This window comes from Sylvia atricapilla, chromosome 4 (genome assembly GCF_009819655.1).
Source record: "Sylvia atricapilla isolate bSylAtr1 chromosome 4, bSylAtr1.pri, whole genome shotgun sequence".
Taxonomy (NCBI): domain Eukaryota; kingdom Metazoa; phylum Chordata; class Aves; order Passeriformes; family Sylviidae; genus Sylvia; species Sylvia atricapilla.
In genome coordinates this window covers 52,505,484-52,526,716 of record NC_089143.1, presented here as the reverse complement: position 1 = coordinate 52,526,716, position 21,233 = coordinate 52,505,484, and the positions used below count along the sequence as shown (strand labels likewise).

General features: G+C 40.6%; 1 protein-coding gene across 3 annotated transcripts in view; it reads right to left on the bottom strand.

The window, feature by feature from the left end:
* The window catches only part of HPGDS (hematopoietic prostaglandin D synthase), a 28,908-nt gene extending 11,162 nt beyond the window's left edge, over nucleotides 1–17,746 (bottom strand). The window contains exons 1-2 of one of the 3 annotated variants that reach the window (XM_066317932.1): nucleotides 17,637–17,746; nucleotides 6,020–6,163 (exon numbers count right to left, since the gene is read on the bottom strand). In XM_066317932.1, the coding sequence (XP_066174029.1) occupies nucleotides 6,020–6,152 (133 nt within the window). In that variant the 5' untranslated portion in view covers nucleotides 6,153–6,163; nucleotides 17,637–17,746. Of the gene's footprint in view, nucleotides 1–6,019; nucleotides 6,164–17,632 lie in introns of all 3 variants that reach the window. The other 2 variants (XM_066317931.1, XM_066317933.1) reach the window with 2 other exon arrangements.
* Between the last annotated feature and the right edge of the window lie 3,487 nt (nucleotides 17,747–21,233).

The window sequence follows — 21,233 nt, the reverse complement described above, 5'->3', positions numbered from 1 at the left end:
GTAGTCTTCTTTAAATTGAACTTTTATCAGCAGGATTTTGCTTTTCATATTATGTTGGTCATTTATTGGGGTTTTTTCGTCGCATGCTGGAATGAAATCTGCACAGTCTACACTTCCATGAAGAAAACCTTGACAGAGGACAAGTCCTCAGACTGATCTACACTCTTCTCATTTTAGGAAAACCTCACTGAAGTATCTGTACAGTGTTTAGGAATTGGATTAATTCCTTTTCATACTACTTTAAATTTGGTTGGCTTTTGTGGAAAGAACTGTGCTGTTCATACAAGTCTCTGCTGGATGCAGAAATGATGTGTGTTAAAAACATGTTAAAAATGATGTTAAAAATTATCTATGTTAAAAGTGTGTTAGGGGAGATGATGTGTGTTAAAAGCAAGAACATCCCTTTAATTAATTTCCAGCCCATCAAGCCCCTAAGGGCTGTGGTGGCTGCTGGCATCCTGCCATGCCTGTAGATTCTCACTGGTGTTCAGGCCTTCCCTTTGGACAGAAGCTCCTCACTCATCCTCCTGGCCATCACCCAGTGGAGAGTGCTCCTGTGGGACTGTTCCTCTGTCAGGGAGGGGAGGCACAACAGAGCTGGGCACAATTTTGTCCTAGGCTGGTCAGCTGCTGGTGCTGTGCTGTGCTTTGCACAGCTCTTCTCCCCTGTGCAGATACAGTTCTTAACTTTCTCCTTCCCTTACCTCTTTCTTCCATTTTCTCTGATCTTAAGTTCTTCATTATTTTTCTCCTCATTTCTGTTCTATCCTTCCAACATGTTCCCCCATTTTCCCCGAGTTGACCTGCCCATGACTCATCCTGCCCATGTTGTAATTTTCTATGGCTCTGATGCAATGCAGCCTGTATTTAAGCACTTGATTATTGCCCAGAAGCTGAATAATTAATCGTTTGGTAATTAATCTTAGATTACTCCATAATAAGGCAGCTGGATTAGTCAAATGTGGTGGCAAATAAGTGTCACAGACCTGTTTCTTATTATAGTAAGTATTATCTGTAACAAAATAAGTTCTCCTTTGCCTTGAAAACTGACCACAACTGCTTTTCATATCCATTCATATTTAAATTTCACCATGAGAAATAAATAGATACTTTGCATCTTCTAATAAGAAATATATTATCATATTTTTTTAACAGTGGCAGAGAAACAAGGTACTCAGGAAATGGTAGGCCCAGAGCTGGAGGTACCCAGAATCTGTATGTCCTAGAACAGGATGATAAGGAGGACGCTGTGATTTAACCTCAGCCCAGGTTCGGTTTCACTACAACCCATATTCTCCTTGGAAGTTCTTGCCAAGCCCTACTTTTTACCCAGAGGTAACTATGTACATCTTTTGGTAGAGCTTCATAGCAGAAAGTCACTCAGGAAGCAGGGCAACTGCTCCCCTGAGGAGTTTTTGTCTTCTGTCAGATGTTTCTCAAGATTTATCTGTTATCTTTGGAGTGTTTTCAGGGCCATTAGTCTGTCAGGTTTCCTAAGGACCTTTCAAGCACCATTCTACACATCCTAAACTATTTATGGAATGTTTATGGCCATCAGTGCAGGAGAAGCTTCCTTTGCTATAATGATGAAGTCTGTTATTGCCATTGCTTCAAATTGCTTGAAGGTGCCACAGATCAAAACCTGTTGCTGCCTGCCAGCCTAATATGGAAAATGATGGCAACTTAGTTCACCATTACAGTGGATTTTCTGCTGTATCATGCTTACATCAGTGCAATGATGGTTTTTGTGAGGAGCCCATTGTGTGGGAGTCCAGATCTTGTATGAGACTGTTGTTGATCTTGAATTGATTGCACTTTATATGGGGGCATGGTCAAGTCTGAGTGTGTTCAAAGAGAAGTGTAAAGAATGAGTTCGTTTGTTACTTGTTAAAGTAATTACTGACTTACATAGAGTGAAGCATTATAGAAAGCTACTGCTTGATATTTGTCTGATTTTTAAAATTCTGTGCTAAAGCAGGATAATGCTAATACTTATACACTGGCTGCTTTAAATGTGTTTATATTCTAGACTGCAGTCCTTGCCCAAACCCGTAAATTAGAAAATTTGCCAAAGATGATCTGATTAGTGTCAGAAGGGAAAAAAAATAAATGTTGAGTTACAGAAATTTTAATTTCAGTATGTATAAGCCAAATAAGAGAAGTTCTTATGTTCTAATAGGCTATCCTTTCATACAGAACAAAAGCACCATTAGGTGTAAACAAAATCAAGTGGGACACAATTTCCAAGAAGGAGAACTTATTTATTTGCCTGAAGGATTAGGACGTTAGGATTGCAGCTTATTCGTGACAGCCACATGAAAAATTCCAAAAAAATACAACAAACCTTGCCACACTCTTCGTGTGGCAAAAATTAAACTTTCCACGGCTACAAGTCTGCGTTCTAAATGGGCTTTCTGCACATCAATCTTTATGCACATATTTTCTGTTTTCCAATCAGTTTTACAGAACTAAGTCTTTTCTTCAGAATAATGTCAGTATTTCCTGATGTATATGGTATGATGATTTGGCTGACTTGGTATTTGTTGCAAAGCCTTATTTCAATTTTGAGAAAACAGCTGAAACAAACCTATCCTCTCAAATCTCATTCAGAGATCTGACTCCTTGTGCTCTCTAGTCAGACTTGAATTCTTCAAATTGTTCCTTGTTAGCTCAAGAAAAATGAAGTGTTTTCTTGTCCAAGCTTCTTCCCGAAATATTTTTTAATTTTGCTTCATCATATTTGAAGTTTTTAAAAAGAGGGACATCACATTGTATCTGCAAACTGCAGTCAAAACTGGTTTGGAATCGTTCATAGGCAAGTGGGTAAAGACAAACATGGTACATGCAAATGTGTGTAGCAATTTGTCCGGTATTTCTTAATCTCACCTCAATATATAATTATGTAATTAGTTCAATTAATTGAACCGATTTTACTGATTTTTGAGGTCTAGAAAATAAGCTGTGTACTAAATAACATTGCTTTAACTGCTGTTACATTAAACGCAGCTGTAATTCCTTTTATCATTGCTAAACACTTACCATCCTTTGGATTTCACCAGGATGAGACTGATTGAAATCTGCTGCTTTATTTCTCTTCTTTCTGAGGTAGACCCAGTTCAGGAAAAATAGGAGGAGGGAAAAAAACCTTTAGATAAAGGATCTGAATACAGGTCCAAATGAGAGTTGTGCAAACCAGTTCTCAGCAGAGTGAACTATGCATTTGTATATGCAGTGGGTTGGATGGGTCTCCTCATTTCACTATACTTTTGAACATAGCAGTAATATAACTTTTTGGGCAAGAGTCCTGTTACCTGGTGCTTTTTCCTCTTCAAACTGTGTCTCTGTGGAGGGAGCTGAGGCACAGTTTGAAAATTCAAGATACCAGAGAATGCAAGGCTTGTTTTCCATTGGGCAGATGCTGTATGCAACGCTTGGAGTGTGAAAACACTCAAAGCCTGTACAGACCTACTCCCTCTCCAAGAGACAACCATTCCTTGTGTTGAGTCACAGCCTGCAAAGTCAGGGTTTAGGTGCCCTAGGGCAGCTTGGGGCAGTGGCTATAGGTCTTGTTGAACAGTTAAGGCTATTTATTCCAAAGCCTTGTTGCTACCTTTGATTCAGTGTTTTTTCTGAATGATTTGCCCATGAGAGAACATTATGTCTGGAAATAGTGTGAGTAACCATGAGAAATGCCTCACGAAGGAGGAGGAGGTGGTAGTCATCAGGTGATATCCAGACAGTTTCCTTATGCAGCATTACATTTTTATGCATGCAAGAAACCTTTACTCTTGTCTTAATTAGCAAACCTCTTAATTGTTTGTTGTCTGTAACGTGTGTGTCAGCGGTGACAGATGGCACTGTTACTTTGGTAATGAGTAACCCCAGAGCTAGGCTTCAGGGAGAATTGAAGAGTAAAGGTTTAGCCTGCTGCCATAAGATGCAACAGCACTTTCAGATTTGCAACCAACTATTTCTGTGTACGTGCATGTTTTCCTGGTCAATTCGCAGGCTACATTTCCATTCCCCATCCGCTGACTGACTGACTGGGTGTCTATAAATGCCTGAAATTCAAAGAACTTTTAGACCAGCATAAATTTTGTACAGATGACTTCACAAATCTTAGCTTGGCAGCTCCCACGTTTTACTAAACTTCTTATCTCCTGTGGAATTTCATCTAGGGCTGAGTTATAGAGGCTGCTATGAAAGGCCATTATGCAGAGAAAATGAAAAGCAGTAATTAACTCTCGGTAAGCCTGCCAGCAAACTTTTCAGAGCACAGAAAGAGAAACAAAAGTGTCCCAAGGGTAATGGCTTCTCCAGCATTTGTCAATGCAGCAGGTAGTTACAAAGTGTGTAGCTTAGGATCTCTAGGGTGTGTCTCTAGGGTGCTCCCAGTGTTTCTGTGGTAATGGTGCTGTAGCTGCATGTTCACCGTAGGGAACAAGTCCTGTACATGTAAAGTTCCTCTGGGAAGTTTGTGGAGTGAGCACGGAAGGAAAGCATAGGAAGAACTTGCATTGTTTCTTGCACTGCTCAGACATTTGGATCATCAACAATATTCAAAGAGTGATGCAATGCTTTTACCTTGTCTGATAGATCTGTTGTTAGAACATTTTGTCCTAGAATGTGAATGCCTCTGCACCCTTTAAGTGACTAATTATACTTTGTCTTTTCAATTTGTCTTACTTCATCAGTATAGAAAACTCCACAAAAAAAGTATACTTTGCTTATACTCTCAACTTTGTTTCAGGACAAAAGTGAATGTGCATAGATGTGCATGTGTGTGTAATTAAGTATGAAAAAGCCTGTGCAGAGCTTACCTCAGGTCATCTGAATTCTTAACCTTACCTTTAGTTTGTACCCTGCTTCCCAGAGAACTGCAGTGAAAGAAAATTAAGCTATACCACATGGTCAATTGGCTTAAGCTCTTATAAGGAAAAGGTTTCCAAAGTCAGTCATCCCAGTTGAAAATATCCCTGTTCCACTGCTTCTTATTTCTCTCTGTGGACTTCTGCCAGTGTTTTCCAGACTTGAAGCACCACAAGGCTTCAATTGCCACTTGGATTACAATGTGTGAGTGCTTATCATTCTAGTCGATGCAAAGAGGAAAGACTAAACCTACAAAATTTGCACTCTAGAATAATTTGGTAGCTTGCTGGCTAGGCTTATTAAATGGTGTGAAAGCTTATCAAGAAATATTGCTTCAATAATAGCAGTCACCTTGTGAATCACTTGTGTCTTTTCCCCAAGCTAAAGCCATTATTCTTCATTCTGGATGTGAAAAATCATAGCCCATGTGGCCAAACGCAAGTCTAACCCACGAAATTAAGGCATTGGTTACCTACCCTGAGTCTTCAAACTCAGGGTCTGCTTCATTTAAACTAAGGCTAATTTAATGAACAGAAATAACAAATGCCTTTAAAGCTGAAAATAGGTTATTTAAACTAAAAGACATGAAATGAATGGGGTACAATAGCCTGAAGGATACTTTTGGAAGAGTTGGTAGGGCTTGTTCTTTGGAATATTTATTTTCTAGCACTTCTTTTGATCCTTTTCATTTTTTTTCTTTGCCATATCAACTGTCTTTGTTTTCTCATCATTTTCCCTCTCTGAAGACCATTCACGTTGCCAAGGAGTGTCCTTCCTGACTCTTCTCTCCAGTTTGGCTTTCTAAACCCATGGTCTGAGATCCAACCAAGGGCTGAGATTAGCCCTCATTTGGTTATCTTTAGGTACACAAAAGCTGTACTGAACTGATAAGGAGTAAAAGCCCAGCTGGATGACAGCAGGTAAGGCATTCCAGATTGTCTGAATGTTTGGATCCCATCTCCTGTGAGAAGATCAGCAATGACATTTTGGCTGTCTCACCTTAAAACTCGCACAGGCTCAACTAAAGCCAGAAATTAAGTGTATTTCTGCTCATGAAGCATACAGATACCTCTTCAATTGCCTTTTTTTTTTTTTTTTTCCTGCCAACATTTCTAATGAAGCTTTAGCTATAAGAACCCGTGCTACTCACTTGGCTTGATTTTGGGCCAGTCTGCTGCTTCTATCCTGTGGTCTTCATACTTCTTGCCCGAATAGGCAAAGAGGTAGCGGCTGATCTCTGCTCGTCCCCGCAAGTTGAAGTAGGTGAGCTTGTACTGCGGCATGCTGGGCGCTGCTGGGAGAGGGACAGAGCTGCTTTACAGAAAGTTAACTCCTTTTTTACAAAACCACTCTGTGCTTGCTTCTGACAGACAAGCTTGTACAATGCAGAGGAAATATTGCACCAAGCAATCGTGGCATTGCTCACACCTTTTTGTTCTGCATTTGTCAGCCACAGCACATACAGATCTGGGCAGAGACAGCTGAACCTGCAGTTACTCCCTTTGTGTGTGTCTAGAAAGCTGGCTTGATTTTTTTTCCACAAGTATTAGGAATTTTCAGCTTTCACTTCTTTCTCTTCTTATTCCAAACTCACGCAATTTTTTGTAAAGTAGTTTTGGAGGTTTTTTTTCAGAGTGAAATCTAAGATTATATTCTGTTCCAGAAGATAGTTGTTGTCTTGAGCAGTAGTTTTGTTCAGGCCTGCCCTGCTCAGCCCCTACTGCTTATGGGAGACCTTCATCCAAGACCAAATCACGAGAATTACCAAACTCTTGTGATTTTTTGCATCAGTTATTACCCTAGTTATGTAAGGATTCTCCCAAAATGATTTTAGAAGAAGAATTTGCCATGGAGATTAGGCTACAGTGTTGTTTTGAAAAAATCATCATTGAATTTTCAGTTTTTCTACAGAAGCCGAAAGAAAACTTGAAATTACTTTTTAAAGTTTTTATGTGATTTATTCTTTTTTCCTTTGGTTCTAGTCAGGAGTCATGTTACAGAAAGGCTCAATTTGTTTCCCAGGGTAACAGGCAACAAAAGGAAGTATTTGAGAGTTTGATTGTATAGCAAGGATGGTACAGGAAAGGTAAACAGTTAAGGTTGCTTTAAACCAAAGGTAAGCATTTACACATAGCACTTTAATAAGAGAGCTCAGCGGAGATTTGAATGTGCTGGCGAAAGAACAGCAAAAAAAACCATCTGTCTCCTCACCCAAACCAAACCCATTCTCATTTTTGCCTTGAAGTAGACATTGCATTTACCATTCTTTTATATGTATCACATTCAGACACACACAGATCATCTGCCTTAGGACAGAAAGGGAACTCTTTTTTTCTTTTTTTAGTGAGCAAGTGCTACCACATAATCTCACATTCGAACAAGCCCCTTTTTAGTCATTTTGCCTTGAAAACATTTGCTTGAGGAATTACCATCATCACCTTTAACTTTGGACAGAGAAACTCTTCATTCAGAAACAGCAAAGCTTCCACTTAACTCACACTGAAAAGAACAACTTTCCTTTGCCACTTGTTCCTCTAAAGTCAAAACACGTACCTTCTGTCTTCAGAGTAGCAAAAGCAAAAAGAAAACCCAAGCAAAAAAACGCACAGCAAGCGAGCATATTAGAGGCTGCTTAATTAATAGTAAAAGTTATCAGCTGCCCTAAAGCACACAGCAGGCTCAGAAGTGAATTATTAGTGAATGGAGACTTTTGATGTCAGATGGCCCAACAGAGAAGCAGGAACAGAGCTGGAAAGTTACCAATGTAGTTATCTACAAGTGTTCCAAACAGAGACTCCATTACATTTATTACATCAAGTGTATTCCATTGCACAGTATAAGAGAGAGGGCCTCTGGGTGAAATTAGTTGCATTAGGATTGATTAGTTTTTTTTAGATGTCTTAATTACTGGAAAACATGTTTTTCTGCTCCTTAGCAAATGCATCTCACAGATTGCAGGTACAACCACTTCTTTCTCTAAAGAGAGAAATTTTGACAATCCCAGCTTTTTCAAGCATGTTTTAAGTAAGTGGCAGAGGTTGGCTACTCCATTTTCAGATTTTGTACCCAGATTTATTACTTGATATGCTCTATGGCATATATGATAAAACTATATAGTATTATATACTATGAATTTGGGTTATGTGCCTAGAAAGTTAACGTAAGAAGAGAATGAGATTGTAGCAGGATTTTCTTCCGTGTTCTCTCTGTTTCTGATTTGGTATGGCCATTTGAGAAGCTAGGAATGACATTTTTAAAAGAGCATGTGTTATCTGAAATTGATGACAGTGATTCAGGAACTAATGGGAAAAAAACCCCAAACCTTGAGTCTTACTTGTCAGTTTTTTAGAGACAAGCAAATGCTACTGGTTTAGTATGATTTACTGATTTAGTGTCTATTTCCCTTCTTTAGGAGTGTCCACAGAGTTAGAGGTTTTTTTCTGTAAACATCTATAGCAGTCGCGGTGCCCTGGACTTGCTACACCACTCGCACATGGCTCCTGTTTCCTGGCTGCCTCCAGCCCATTTAGTCCTGTGTTAGCAAATAGCTGCTGGAAGGTGTTTAAAAGCATAAGAACAGTGGATTTTTAAGGTGCAGTCGTGAGGGAGTGGACATCTATGCAGAGAGATGGCTGAGGGCTAAACATTCCAGTGGGTGAGTGTGCTGGAAGAGCCTGATCCTTACAGCAGGAGCACTCTGCACAAAGACATCTTCAGTCAAGAGTAATGAAGTGATGTAAAGGATTGGGAATCTTGGCTGATGATCAGAAAGTCTCTCTGCCTGTTGTAGTAGCCAGTGGAATATTTTGGTCTGTCAAGGAAGTAGTGGAAACTATTGTTTGAGTTGTCTAAAGGAAAGCTAAACAAATTTCTAATGAGCACACCATAAGGAGTAATCGAGTATTTGTAGTGATGCTGCACTTTCAAGCTTAGGATTTTTTTTTTCCATCCATGAACAAAAAAAACCAAAACCAACTTCACAAGGAGTTTACCAAAAGTACTTGACATTTTAAAAGCATTTATAGGTTTACTGTAAGCATGTTTTTCTAAATGTTTGTAGGTTTTGTTTTTTTATTTATATTTACTGTGAAATGTCAGGAGTAATGCTTCCTAAACAATTGCACATAAGTTTCTAAATGAAAGAAATGGTTGTGTTCAGAATAGCTTTTTGCTAAACACACCAAGTAAGATGTAAGGGTTTTTTTTCCCTTGTCCTCATTTCCCTCATTTCCCCAGTGTGTTTTATAAAGACGGGGATCACGAGGAACAAATCAAAACCATTTAGATCACCCAGAATTACTGAATTATTGAAAAATATAATTTCTAGGGGGAAAAGATGTTTGGTGGTTTTGAGTTGGTTTTTGGGATTAAGATGTTGGGGACTTTTTTGGAGGTGGAGAGCAGGAAAAATCTTTAGAACTATTCAAAATTATTTCTCTCTTTTTTTTTTTTTTTTTTTTAGGTCAATCATGGCTTAAAAATACTGAAGATGGTGGTGTTGGGTGGATCTCAGTGCCTAGACTTACAGGTATATAGCCATCTTCTTAGTGATATTGAATCTGTTCAGGTAAATTCGAAGCCAGGTGTGTATAAAAGCAGGAGGGGTGATTTACCTTTCACTAGTACTGCCATCTAAGCAGTGTTTTTCAAATTTCTGTTCTGATGACTACATCGCTGGGACAGCTTTAAATTCACTATTAAATTAGCTTTAATACTTTAAAGTTGTTGACCTGCTTAGTTGATTTTCCAGCTTTACTCTGTGACTTTCTGAAAGCCAGCTTAACTGGCTTTAACATACCTTTAAACAGAGGATTATTGGATCTCATGATTAAATTCAACTTGGAGCCACTCAGTGACAAAATCAAACAGGAAATCTGAGAGAATGTCAAATATGTGTGAAGTTGGCATCCACCACTATACTCATGAATCAAAAAATCGTGGTGGAATTACAAGTGCCAAAAATTCTATGACAGATTTCAAATTATTTTAAACATTGTAGATTTATGGAGGTATTTCCTGATGAACTTGGGATGCTTTTATTCCAGTTGAAATAGGACTGATCAACCAATTTGAAAACTTCAAGCAAGATTAGACTGAGAAAACAGCGCCCAGGAAGGAACAAGCATTTTCTGGGAACTGAAATACTGAGTTTCAAATAGCAGTAGTACAAGACAGAAAAAGCACTGGCAGACTGGACACTGCTCAGGCTGATTTCCATATATGTACCCAGAGCATGCAGCTTCTGCTAGCCAGTGTTTGGTCCTGCATGCCCAGCCTCAGAAAATTAAGCACCAAAGCTCTACTGAGCTTTCTAGGGCAACAGCGTTTCATCTCTCTTTTGGAAAACCCGGCCCTCAAGGGTGGTACAAGAAAATATTCTTCAGGCTGGTAACAGGCACCAAGACCTGGATGTGTGTGAGGAACCAATTAACTTTTATTTATGCCTCAACAGAAACTACCACCATTTTAGGGTCTTTAGGTAGACACCACCTTCAGAAAATGGCGGGAAGCTCTGGATGTGGGGAGGATTCACCTGGCAGTCAGGGGAGAGAAAACTTCCACCACTGGGCTGCAGGTGGTAAAATTCCTGCTGCCCAGGAAAAATTCTCCCTGACTAGCCAGTGCTCAATGGGACTGTGGAGGAGCTTTGGCACATAAACAGAGTTAACTGTGCCATAGCCAGGGCCTGCTGTCTCCATTTGTAGGGGGTGGGAGCCTCGTCTAGAGGTTCAGCTTGTTCTGCCCCTGCTCAGCCCTGTGGTCTGCCCTGGCTCTCTGCTCGTTTTTGGATCCACCTTCGGTAGGAACACATTTTTCTTTATCAATGAACGGCTCTCAGATATAATATTTCCCGTGTTTGTGCATTATTTATGCCGAGAAATCTGTCAAAAAGAATCCCTCCACTATTCCTTTGTAGGAATATACAGAGAAAATACTTTAAAATAAGGCAGCATTTACATTTTAAATGTATATGCTGCCTTATTTTAAAAATGTACAGCGTATACATTTTTCTGTATAAGGTTATTTATATTTGAGATGACAGTCGCAGAAAGCTTTCCCTGGGCTATGTGTAAAGAGGGAGAAAAACAAGCTGAGCTGAGCTATGTGTTCTCATGCACCCAAAGTCTGACAAAGGGCTTGAGGTGCAAAGTCCCCTTGAACTGTACTTACTGCTGCAAGAAATTAAGGGTATTCTTGCCTTAGTGTTTCATCCTTGTTAGAGGATGCAAAAAAGCCCAGCTGTTCCCTCCAGGAAGCAAGACCAGTAGGACTGAGTTAAGGTTCATCTGGGTGTTTCCAAAAATATGAAGTTGAACCCTGTGCTTGGAAAAGTTGATGCATTGCACTATATTTGTATTTATTCAACATGAGGGTTCTTCATTAATTTAGGAGTCACTTATGGAAAACGCCACAGTTAGTGCCAGACACAATGCTGCCCTGGCCATGGGCCTGCCATAAAAGGGGAAGCTGGAGGTCTTTGTCTGCTAGCTGGCAATTTCAACTCTTGAATTTCAACCAGAGCATGACAGTGATTCAAGAGTGATGATTCAGTCAATGGATACCCCTTTATTTTATTGTAAGATTAAGCTTTTATAACAATTTGGAGTGCTTGAGTTGCTGGAGCTGATTAAATATTCCATTTTCATTATTTTACAGGATGAAAGTATAACAACAAATCAGCTTCCACTCACGTAAGCCTACCGGCATCTCTGCCAAGAAGAATCTTGCTTTGATGTGTGAATTGAAGTTCTCTAAGCACAATTCTATCCAAAGGTTAGAGGCTTTATGGACTTTTTTTTTTTTTTTTTAATATTCCTACTGTTGTTTTCAAAGCATTTGCTGTTTCTTTATGAAATTTTTCTGCAAAGTTGACCTGAAAAATCAAATAAGTTTTGAAGCAGATGCAAGCCCAACAACCTGATTTGGGTGTTCTACAGAGGTAGATGGGGCACTGTAATTTCACCCAATTCTTATATTTACTCATATATTTCTGCCACATATGCAGTTTGAAGTCCTAAAATGAGTGTCAGCCAAATGTTTTCCATTAATGGTAACACTGGGATTTCAGAGGGAAGACTCTTCCTTACTCTCAGTGACAGGGCCAAGTCATGCTAATGTCAGCTAGGATACTCAATTCAGAAAAGGAAAGAAGCTGGCTGGGTCTATGTATATGCAGACGAAAGAATCTTTGCACGTTAAAGGAAAAATCTTTCTTAGGCTGTCAGCTCAGGAATCACCTGACTTCTCCAAGTATGAAGCATGGATTTTTGGTTCTATTCCTTAGAGGTTTGGGAGAGTTATGTTACTTCTGGAGTACAAAGAAAAATATTTAACCAGGAAAATGACTTAGTCTGTCTTGTTCCACCTGAGAAACATTAGGAATAGTAAGTTCAGTTTTGCCCATCTTTGCTTATTGTCCTTCTCATAAATGTGAATACCTCATCCCTGTAACTGGAAAGCTGAGCATTAATGTAGCTTTCTCCCTCCTCAGTTTTAAAATTACATTTTAACTGTCCAAGTGAGTCTTTCTGCCTTTATTTGTGTAAGTTTTCACATTTCAGAAGAAGGAACCAGAGAGGCAAGACTCAAGTAGTTACTGTAGAAGGCAAATAAAGCAAAGCTTCCACAGCTGTAACTTTACAAACTGCACAAGGTAGGAAAGATAAAAAAAGTCCATGTGCAGTATTTCTTCCTTTTTTATTTAACCAACATAACAGTCAGTTTGAGGAAAGGCATAATTGTTTACATTTTCCTGTTTGAGTAGTGCTGAAAAGACAGAAACCATCTGAGAAGCAGCCCTGCCCTGTCTCTGGGTGTGGTGCTGCTCTCCTCCTGGTTACTGATCAAATTGGTTGCCGCAGAAATGCCTTCAATTTTTTTTATCTTGGGTGAAAATATGTTAGCGATTTCAGAGATGTTTTCAGCCTTTGAAAACCAAGAATAGTGATGATTTGATGGTTTGGGTCTGTTTTGTTTGGGTTGTGGGTTTTTTTCCTGCTAAAAGATGTTTTTATTAATTCTTTTTTTAGTACAGAAAATAAATTTTCTGCCCATCTTTTGGGGGGAAGGATTAGAGAATATTGGCAGCTTGATGGAAGACTGCAAGTCTTCCAATGGAAGATTTCCATAGCAGTCTGCATTTCGACAGAAAATAAAATTAAAAGCTCTAAGTCATTCTATTTCCCGTCAGCTGTCAGTCTGACATAAGCTCTCTCTCTGAAAATTGTTGGTCTTTTTTCCTACTCTGGTTCAGTGATAGAAAATAAACATGTGAATTTGACCTCTTATATTTCTAAGCCAGATAGCAATCTGGACCTTGGAGAGAAGAAAGAAATTATCTGTCCACCCTTTTCTGTTTAATATACAAATCCTCCGAAGAAAATGTTTGTGGAATTTTATGTAGAGTCGCGTTTTGAAATAACAAATTTCAAATATAATGGATACTTCTTAGCATTTTTTTAAAGGTTATATACCTGGATCACTTAGGGCATAATATAAATTTACAATCTTTTTAGGAGGATTTTGCATGCACATGCACCTGCTGCGCTGTGTATTTGTGACCTGTGGGGGAAATCAGCATCCGAAAATGAGAAGAGGTTTTAAGGCATTACTGTGAGAGTATTGAGTGGTACTAATGGTCGTAAGTATTTTAAGTGACCTGATGAGTAAAACTCTACTGCCTGAGCAACACCTGATCTGTCATTGTGTGGGTTTAAAAAAAAGGAGCTGTAGGGGACCTGAAAGCACTTATCTCTCTGAGGAATCATCAGGCTTGTTTTGCTGATGTGGAAAATCAGAACTGAAAAACATTCTTGAAGAACACAGGGAAAAAAACACCCACTTGGTTTTTTGCTAAATTATTTTTTTTAGAAAAATAACCACAATGTATCAGTGAAAGAGGAAGATAAGAAAGCTATCAAAGGGGGTTTTTTTGAAGTGGGAGTTCAGTGTGAGCGGGCAGTGAATGGGTGTCCACTGTTAAGACTTGTTGAAGGAGAATGCCACAGCCCACTGGGTTTCCCTGAGCTGAGTTTGTGATTGCCCCTCAGGTATCAAACTCATCATAATTCAGATATCTGAAGTTCACCTTGGTTGTTTGACCTGAAGTGGATGAGGGAGCTCTCATTTGTCAGCAGGATTAAGGAGGGAGGGAAGTGGTAATGGACAGGGCTTTGCCCAGCCAGCTGAGCAGCGTGTCCTCAGTCTGCCTGGCTTGCCACACCCTTCCCTTTAGGGAATGAGCATCTGTGATGACTTTACTTTCTGTCTGATCCTCAAGCTTTGGATTTCCATCTACTTGGTCTCAGTTTCGTATAGATAACTTCTGAAATTGGTCTGTGCAGCCTCTTTTAGATTAACAAATTGCACACTCAAGACCATGAAATACTGGTAAATACGATTATGAGAGATCTTGGGAAAGATGCAGACAAAGCAATGGTTAGGATCATTTCTCAGGAAAAACCACATAAGTTTTATTTCCACATCAGATGTTTTAAGAATTCCCAGAAGCACTTTGTGGTAGAACAAAAGCTGAAATAATCTTAAAGCTTGCCAACCCCCATGTCATTCCTGTAAAATTCATGCCTTGCATCTCTCTCTGAACTCTTCAGATGAATCAGCATGACATCATAATATTCCTACAAAGCTCAGAGCTCAGCTGTGAGCGGCATTGCTCTGTATTCTTTAGGTGGCTCTCCAAAGCCAGCTGCCTTTGCCAGGATGAATCATGTCCGTTTTCTGACCTCTCAGGTTTATCCAGCACAATAATTTGTATAACAACTGTCTTAGCCACCTAACATCTTTCCTTGGAGGTGAAAAAGTGGTCTTTTTCCTATCCCAGCCATCTGTGGGTGTGAGTGTGTGTATATGTGCAAGGGGGAGTGCAAGCACCAGATCCTTCCTTCCCTTTGCTTGTCTAAACTACTTTGCTCTTGAGCCGCTGCATATCATAAATCTACTGTATAATTTGCCAAAAACACCCCAAAAATATAGGCATGAAAGAACCATACAGTCTTTTAAGCACTGTGTGTAATCCCTGTAGCAGATACAGGTTTGACTGGGAAAAGTTTCTATTCACTTTGCAGAGTTCTCTAGTACCACCCACCATGTGTCTTGGTCAAAAATTCCTGTTGTCTTCCTGCTCTGCCCTGCAGTACCGACACAGACCACCGTGCCCAGGAGGCACCAGTATAGTGGGCTGGGGCACAGATCTCGGGTATTTTCAGATATTTTGAAATTATTTTCCTAGACAGAGTGAGCATGAGGAGATCCACAACCTTGCTCAAGGGCTCTTCAGGCATTGTCACTCTCCTTGAGAAGGCCAGCAGTGCAAAATGGGGACCTACAGCTCTGAGCAACACCCAGCCAGAATCTTGGGGACCACCTAGATTTGGCCATAAGTGAGAAACATGCAGGACTCGAGTTACAGGCACAAACTGCTCGGTATGTAAAACCCTAACCTGTGTATTCCTACACTTAAGTAGAAAGTACTTTCTGAGAGGCAGTTTGCATCTAGTTTCTCATGGAAACCCTGCCTAGACTGCTCCTGGAGGCAGTCCCAATTGCTGTGTGCCTGGCATAGGAAAATGATCCTTTAGCTGAGACATACAGTTACATATCACACATTCTTTTTTTGTCACGTGTCAACTAAACTAAGTTTGTGAGACAGCTTAAACCTTTGTTTGCCTTCCCTCTTTGCATCTGCTACAAATACAAAGCGTAGTGCACTTTGCCTGGTATCACTGAACGTCCTTGTTTTCTCTCTTTTTCCATCTCATGCTTATTCTTTACTAAGTCATTCCAGCAATGTTTTTAGTTACTTCTAAAGAGATTCAAAAGTAGCCATTTCAGTTTTTCTCATTTCATTGTTGTAGCATGTTTTATGGGAGCTTTTGCAGATTACCTCAAGATTAGACAAGATTCTTCAAAGTAGTGGCACTTTGAAATGTGTAGGTGGGATTTGGCTGATTTTTTCCCCCCTTCTTTCTTTTTCCTCATGCTCTGTGGACTAACAGTCAAAAGGGTAAAAAAAACCAATAAAAAACCACCTGTCTGAGATTTGCAGCATGTATAATAAGTCTCCAGCAGGTGTGAATAAGAATAGCTTTCTGTGGCAGGGCATGCCCCCTGCTAAGCCCAACGCCAGCCAAGTCAGTGGCTCCTGGGCCGTGTAATTACTTTCTGGTGAGATTTCGATCCAAGATGTTTTGAAAATAAGCACCAACTTCAACTGTTTCTGCTTTGCAGCTGCTCAGGAGAAGGTTGTGTGGGACAGACAGCAATGTGAAACGTCATGAGCAAACCCTTAGAGCAGCAGAGCATGTTGGGCAGTGGCACAAGAGCGTGCTGCACTGGCTAACATGCTTGCTCGTGCACGAACCCAGAACTTTTATAAGATTTACTTTGTGTATACTTGCAGCTTAAAAATTTGGAGAGCTTCCGTTTTCTTTCTATACAAATAGATTGAAATTTTGTGCCCTGGGCATATGTGCGTCTGCAGCAGGGAGTGATTTACACAGTGTGCGCATTTTTAGGGAGAGGTGGATTCTATTTTGGATTAAATAAAACAAAAGAATGAACAAAAGTAAACTTCAAAAAGACCTCGGTGTCTTTTTTTTCTTTACAAACGTTGCAAGTCTTGAGTATAAAAGTACTAGTGTTTACAAACAGTTGTAAAGAGTACAGAAGCCCAGGGAAGATACTTTATAGCTCTGGTTTGTTTGCTTGTATAGTCTGAAATGAACAGGGAACAAAACAAGGCTTTTAACAGAGGAAATGCGTGTGGGAGGATTATGTATATAGGAAAATGACAGCAGTTAGAATGAAAGAAAAAAAGTCCTCAATGGCTATTTGGAGTATCATTTTGAAGTAAAAGACAAATAGCAAAAGAACTTTGGACTTTAAGGAGAGAAAACGGAGTGAGTAGAAGCAGATGCAGGAGGTTTTTTTTCTTCTATAGAATGATGATGGGAGTTAGGACCAGAGTATGTTCATCCATTGGTTTAGAACACAGGAATTTGAAAAATGAACAGAACAGTCCACAAAAGCGACCTAGAATAATTGGTTTGTGCTGCTTAAAATGCATCTTATTTCTCTGACCTTAGCCTAGATTTAGCTTGGTTATGTAAGTGAAAGCATTTTAGTCAGCCTTTACATTTAATGCAATATGGCTTTGAAATGGGTTTTCACCTACTGAAAACTCCCCCCAGAATGCCCAGAGCCTCCTCACTCTGATTTCTCCACTGATGAGGTTGTCCTTTCTTTGGCCAGGACCCCGACATGCCGCCTGGCAGTCACAGTAGCTCGGCACTGACTGTGCAAGGCACTGATGAGGAGCTTGCTTCCACAACAGGCCAGTGATCTGCCGGATTGCCTCTGCAAAAGCAGCTCACAGTTTTGAGTCAAGTCGCGTTTTAGCCGTGCATGTGACTGTGCAGATGTCCTAAGTGCAGCAGGCACAGTTTAAGGATGCCTGTAAGCAGCACAGAAGGTGCATAGATGGAGTACTTGAGTTACACTTGCAGCCGCTGTATGGAGCTCCTCTCTGCCGGCAGCAGCGCTCACAGGGTCAGCCCGAATAAACCGAGCAAGCCCCTCACAATCAAATACTCTCAGGACTTGCTCTACACTCAGCGTAATTTGTCAGACTAGCCTCCCACACAGCCACGGTAGCGGTAGCCTGGGGAGGGCAGAGCAGGATCAGAAGAAGCAAGGGGAAAGGGAGAGGAGCCAGGCTGCAGCGGTAGCAAAGCTGAAACAGAACTCACTCCGGTGCGGCGACACGCGGTCCCTCCCTCGGTGCCCGGAGTCCCTCTGAGTGCCGACCCCGAAAAGGCTGTCCCGGCCCAGCACGGGCTCTTGATATACAAACCCTCCCCACGACCGCCTCCACGACTCTCCTCCCCCGGCTCACACACACACACACCGTATCTGCACCATGCCTGATAACAAGCAAGTTTGCTGACTTGGGGCTAGCAGAGCATACTGAGTGCCTTTATTCCTTGGCTTGCGTTCAGAGCAAATTTAAAGCGATAAAGTGTTATTTGAAAATGTATAATAGTAATTAAGACAGGCGTTGAGGGGTTGAGTCAGATGATGGGTGTTTTTTCTAAACGTAAAATGTGTGGAGCAAGTCAGGTAATGCCTTTTGTAAATTATTTCTAACTAATTTGAAGCTCACACTATTTGATCTAGTTAATAAGCAATGCCTCAAATACCTGCAAATGGAGAGGAAAATATAAAACCAACAAAAAAGCCCCAAAACCCTTCACCACCAGCATCAAAAAACCCCCTACTCCTAAGCCTTTTCCAAGAAGAACCAAGTGTGATTTAAGTTGGTGGTTTTGTTGGGTGGATTTTTTGCTATCAGTGAAGAAGGATTCATGCAAACTGTGTTCACGAGTAATGCACATTAGTAGTTAAGGCTGTCGTGTTGCTGCTTCTCATCTGTAGTGGAGGTTGTGTTTTTCTGTCTGTTTTTTCTTTCTTCTTTTCATTGTACTTTGGCCTTATCAGAGTCCACCCGATTATCACTCAGCTTTGCTCTCTGAGCATAGGACCAGAATGCAGCAGAATTGGAGCAAAGTTTTCTGATGCTGTAGTCCAATGTGTACCACATAAATCTGGTCTGAGATTTCTTCACTTTGTTTCAATAAACAACTGTGTGTGTGTTCCCTGCAGGTGTAGGGAGTGGTGCTAAACAAAACCTCTCCTGGCATAAGGAGGTGACAGATCCCACTATTATTCATTTACTGCAGGTCAACTCATTTTCATGTAACACATGTTTTTCCCTGATGTCAACAGCTGAGTTTCCACAAACCAACAGACTTTACAGCTAAGAAAAAATTTGCAAAAAGAACCCCAAAATGTTTGTTAATTGAGACTGATGTAGACTGAGTGATAAGCCAAACTGCTGAGGCTTACTTTGGTGATGGCACTTGCACGCTTTTATATTTGCCTTGGCGGCAGATTTATGCTTTAGTATTCCTTTTCTCCAGCATGTCACCTTGGAGGTGGTGGTTTTGTAAAGTAAAAGTAAAGTTTAAAGTGCTCTAATGCCATATTTCATCAGTTTTTTAATTGTTGACTTTCGGTAAAGCAGCCTGTATAGGGTAAAACAGTTCATTCAGTTACAGAGAAGCAACTTTGAGACTTTTTCCTCATTTCATTAGCAGAAAATTGAAGGAATATTTGTGGTTCTAAAGCAAATAGAACTTGGAACAGATTTATTTTATCAATGTTTACAAATTTTGAGCAACTAAGTGTATTTTTTTTTTTTTAATTTGGAGCAGAGAGTGGAACACAGCAGCATATTGTGGGATCTGGTTCTCAACCTCCTCAAAGGGAAGCAGAAAGTATTCTGCAGGAACTGTTTTCAACAGGCAGCAGTTTACTCCTACCCTGGCAAAGTTACCAGTAAAGATGCACGGTTAGTAAAACGTTAGTAAGCACACTGGTAATCTAACCTTTGCTTTCTCTGAGCCATTTAATGAGTTAAAACTTCACCTTTGCTCCCAGAGTTCTGCTCATTGAGTTGGTATGAAACACAAATACTCCTTTGTGCTAACATTCTACCTTCGGTGACTGACAAGGTACAAACCACCCCCATTTTCCCTTTGCTGTATGAAATCTTTCATGTAGATCAGGGAGAAAAGACTTCCAAACTGTGACAGGAACATGCTGGGACCAAATTTTTCACTTTTACTTTGGATGGGTAACTCAGCCTGTCCAGTGGAAGTTGCACTCAGGGCAAGCATCACAAGCAGGCATTATTCCCTCCCCTCACTGCTACTCTCAGCACCTCAGGGTCTGGCAGGAGCATGGATATGCAAATTGTGGGATTTACAGGGGCTGTGCTCTGGAGCACCTATTACTCAAGCTGAGGACAGCTCTTTGCATGATCAGGAAGTAGGCTCTCCTAAAGAAAAAGTAATTCTTCCTTTCTGCCAGATTTGGCTCAATGCATGGGAATTATCAAAGAAATTCCTCTGCTTTCTAAAATGGGAAGTGATTTGTGAATACCATTTCAAAATAATGAAGTTAGTAATGCACTGACCTGATCTAACCTTGGTTTCATTTGCTGATGATTTCTAAAGATTAAGCTCTTTCTTTCTGTTGCCCTTTTGGCCTGCAACTGCTGATGATGGCGTGAAAAATTGGCTGAACTGCTTGATGAAGCAGTCAAGCTGGGGCTGTGTATCCATCTGTTACAGGAGGCTCTTTGCCTACAGCATTTTTCACCTCTGTCCAGCCTCTGGAAACTTCAGGGCTGGCAGAGCAAACCAGTCAAGACTGTGATGTATTAAACAAAGCATGTATAAAACCTGGGTGCAGAAACATCCGTTCATGTCCAACACCTTTCCTGAGAATGGCAGCAGGGGCACTTTAATGCCAGGAGCTGCAGTCAGGTGTCTCAGGACTCAGCAGTTGACCTCTTGCCAATTTGCATTTTGGTCATGGAGCAAGATCCAGGTTTCTCATGGTCAGCTGAGCCCCATGGACAGCCCTGTGGGCATATACCTGGCAATTGTGTGCAGTCACCAAGTCAGTGAAAGGATGTTTTCTGTGAGAAGTGAGGACATTAAGTCAATGACACATTTCCTTTCTTGGTCAGCACGGGAGCTCGCCTCATGGTTTGAAAACCCTAGATAAATGCAGAGGAACTCACATGGATTAAATCTAAATCCAAGATTTAGTTCAGCAGATGTCCCTGTCAGGGCAGTCGCAGGCTGTTAGGGGATCAGTTCACTCCAGGCAGCTCTCCTGCCCCGTGACTCCAAAATGCTGAGGGATCACACTGCCTATTGACTTGTGACCACACCTTTTCTGTCAGCTGCTGCTCCACCTTGGGCCTGGGAATTGATAGCTAAGCAGATGATTTGAAACAAAATGTATCTCATGAAGTTGCCCATGTTCTGTTGTAGGTCTCTGTGGTGAGGTAGCTTGCTTACTGTATGTGGCAGGAGAAACAGCCACATGATTCCTGACACCTTCCTTTGGGATCAGTGAGGGACCAGCTCCCCAGAGCTGAAATGGGAGTAAGCACACTGCCATTGCAGCTTTTTTCCTGCTGGGTAGCAAATTCCAGCCATTTTTTATGGTGAGTCGACTTTTGCCCTTCACAAAATGTGGACATCTTATCAAGACTGGTAATCTGCAGTTAGTGCACCTTCTTGTGTGTTCAAGAGAGTAAATCTGCTCAAGTCAAAGGTTTCACAGTAAACTTTATATATAGTCATCATGTTCACCTCCTTAGTAATTTCCTCACCTACCTCTGCCTTGTTTGTTTGTTTTATAAATTACAGTATTATGCTACTATTAGAGACTTGAGCAAACTAACATTTAATATAAGATACAGGAAGTGA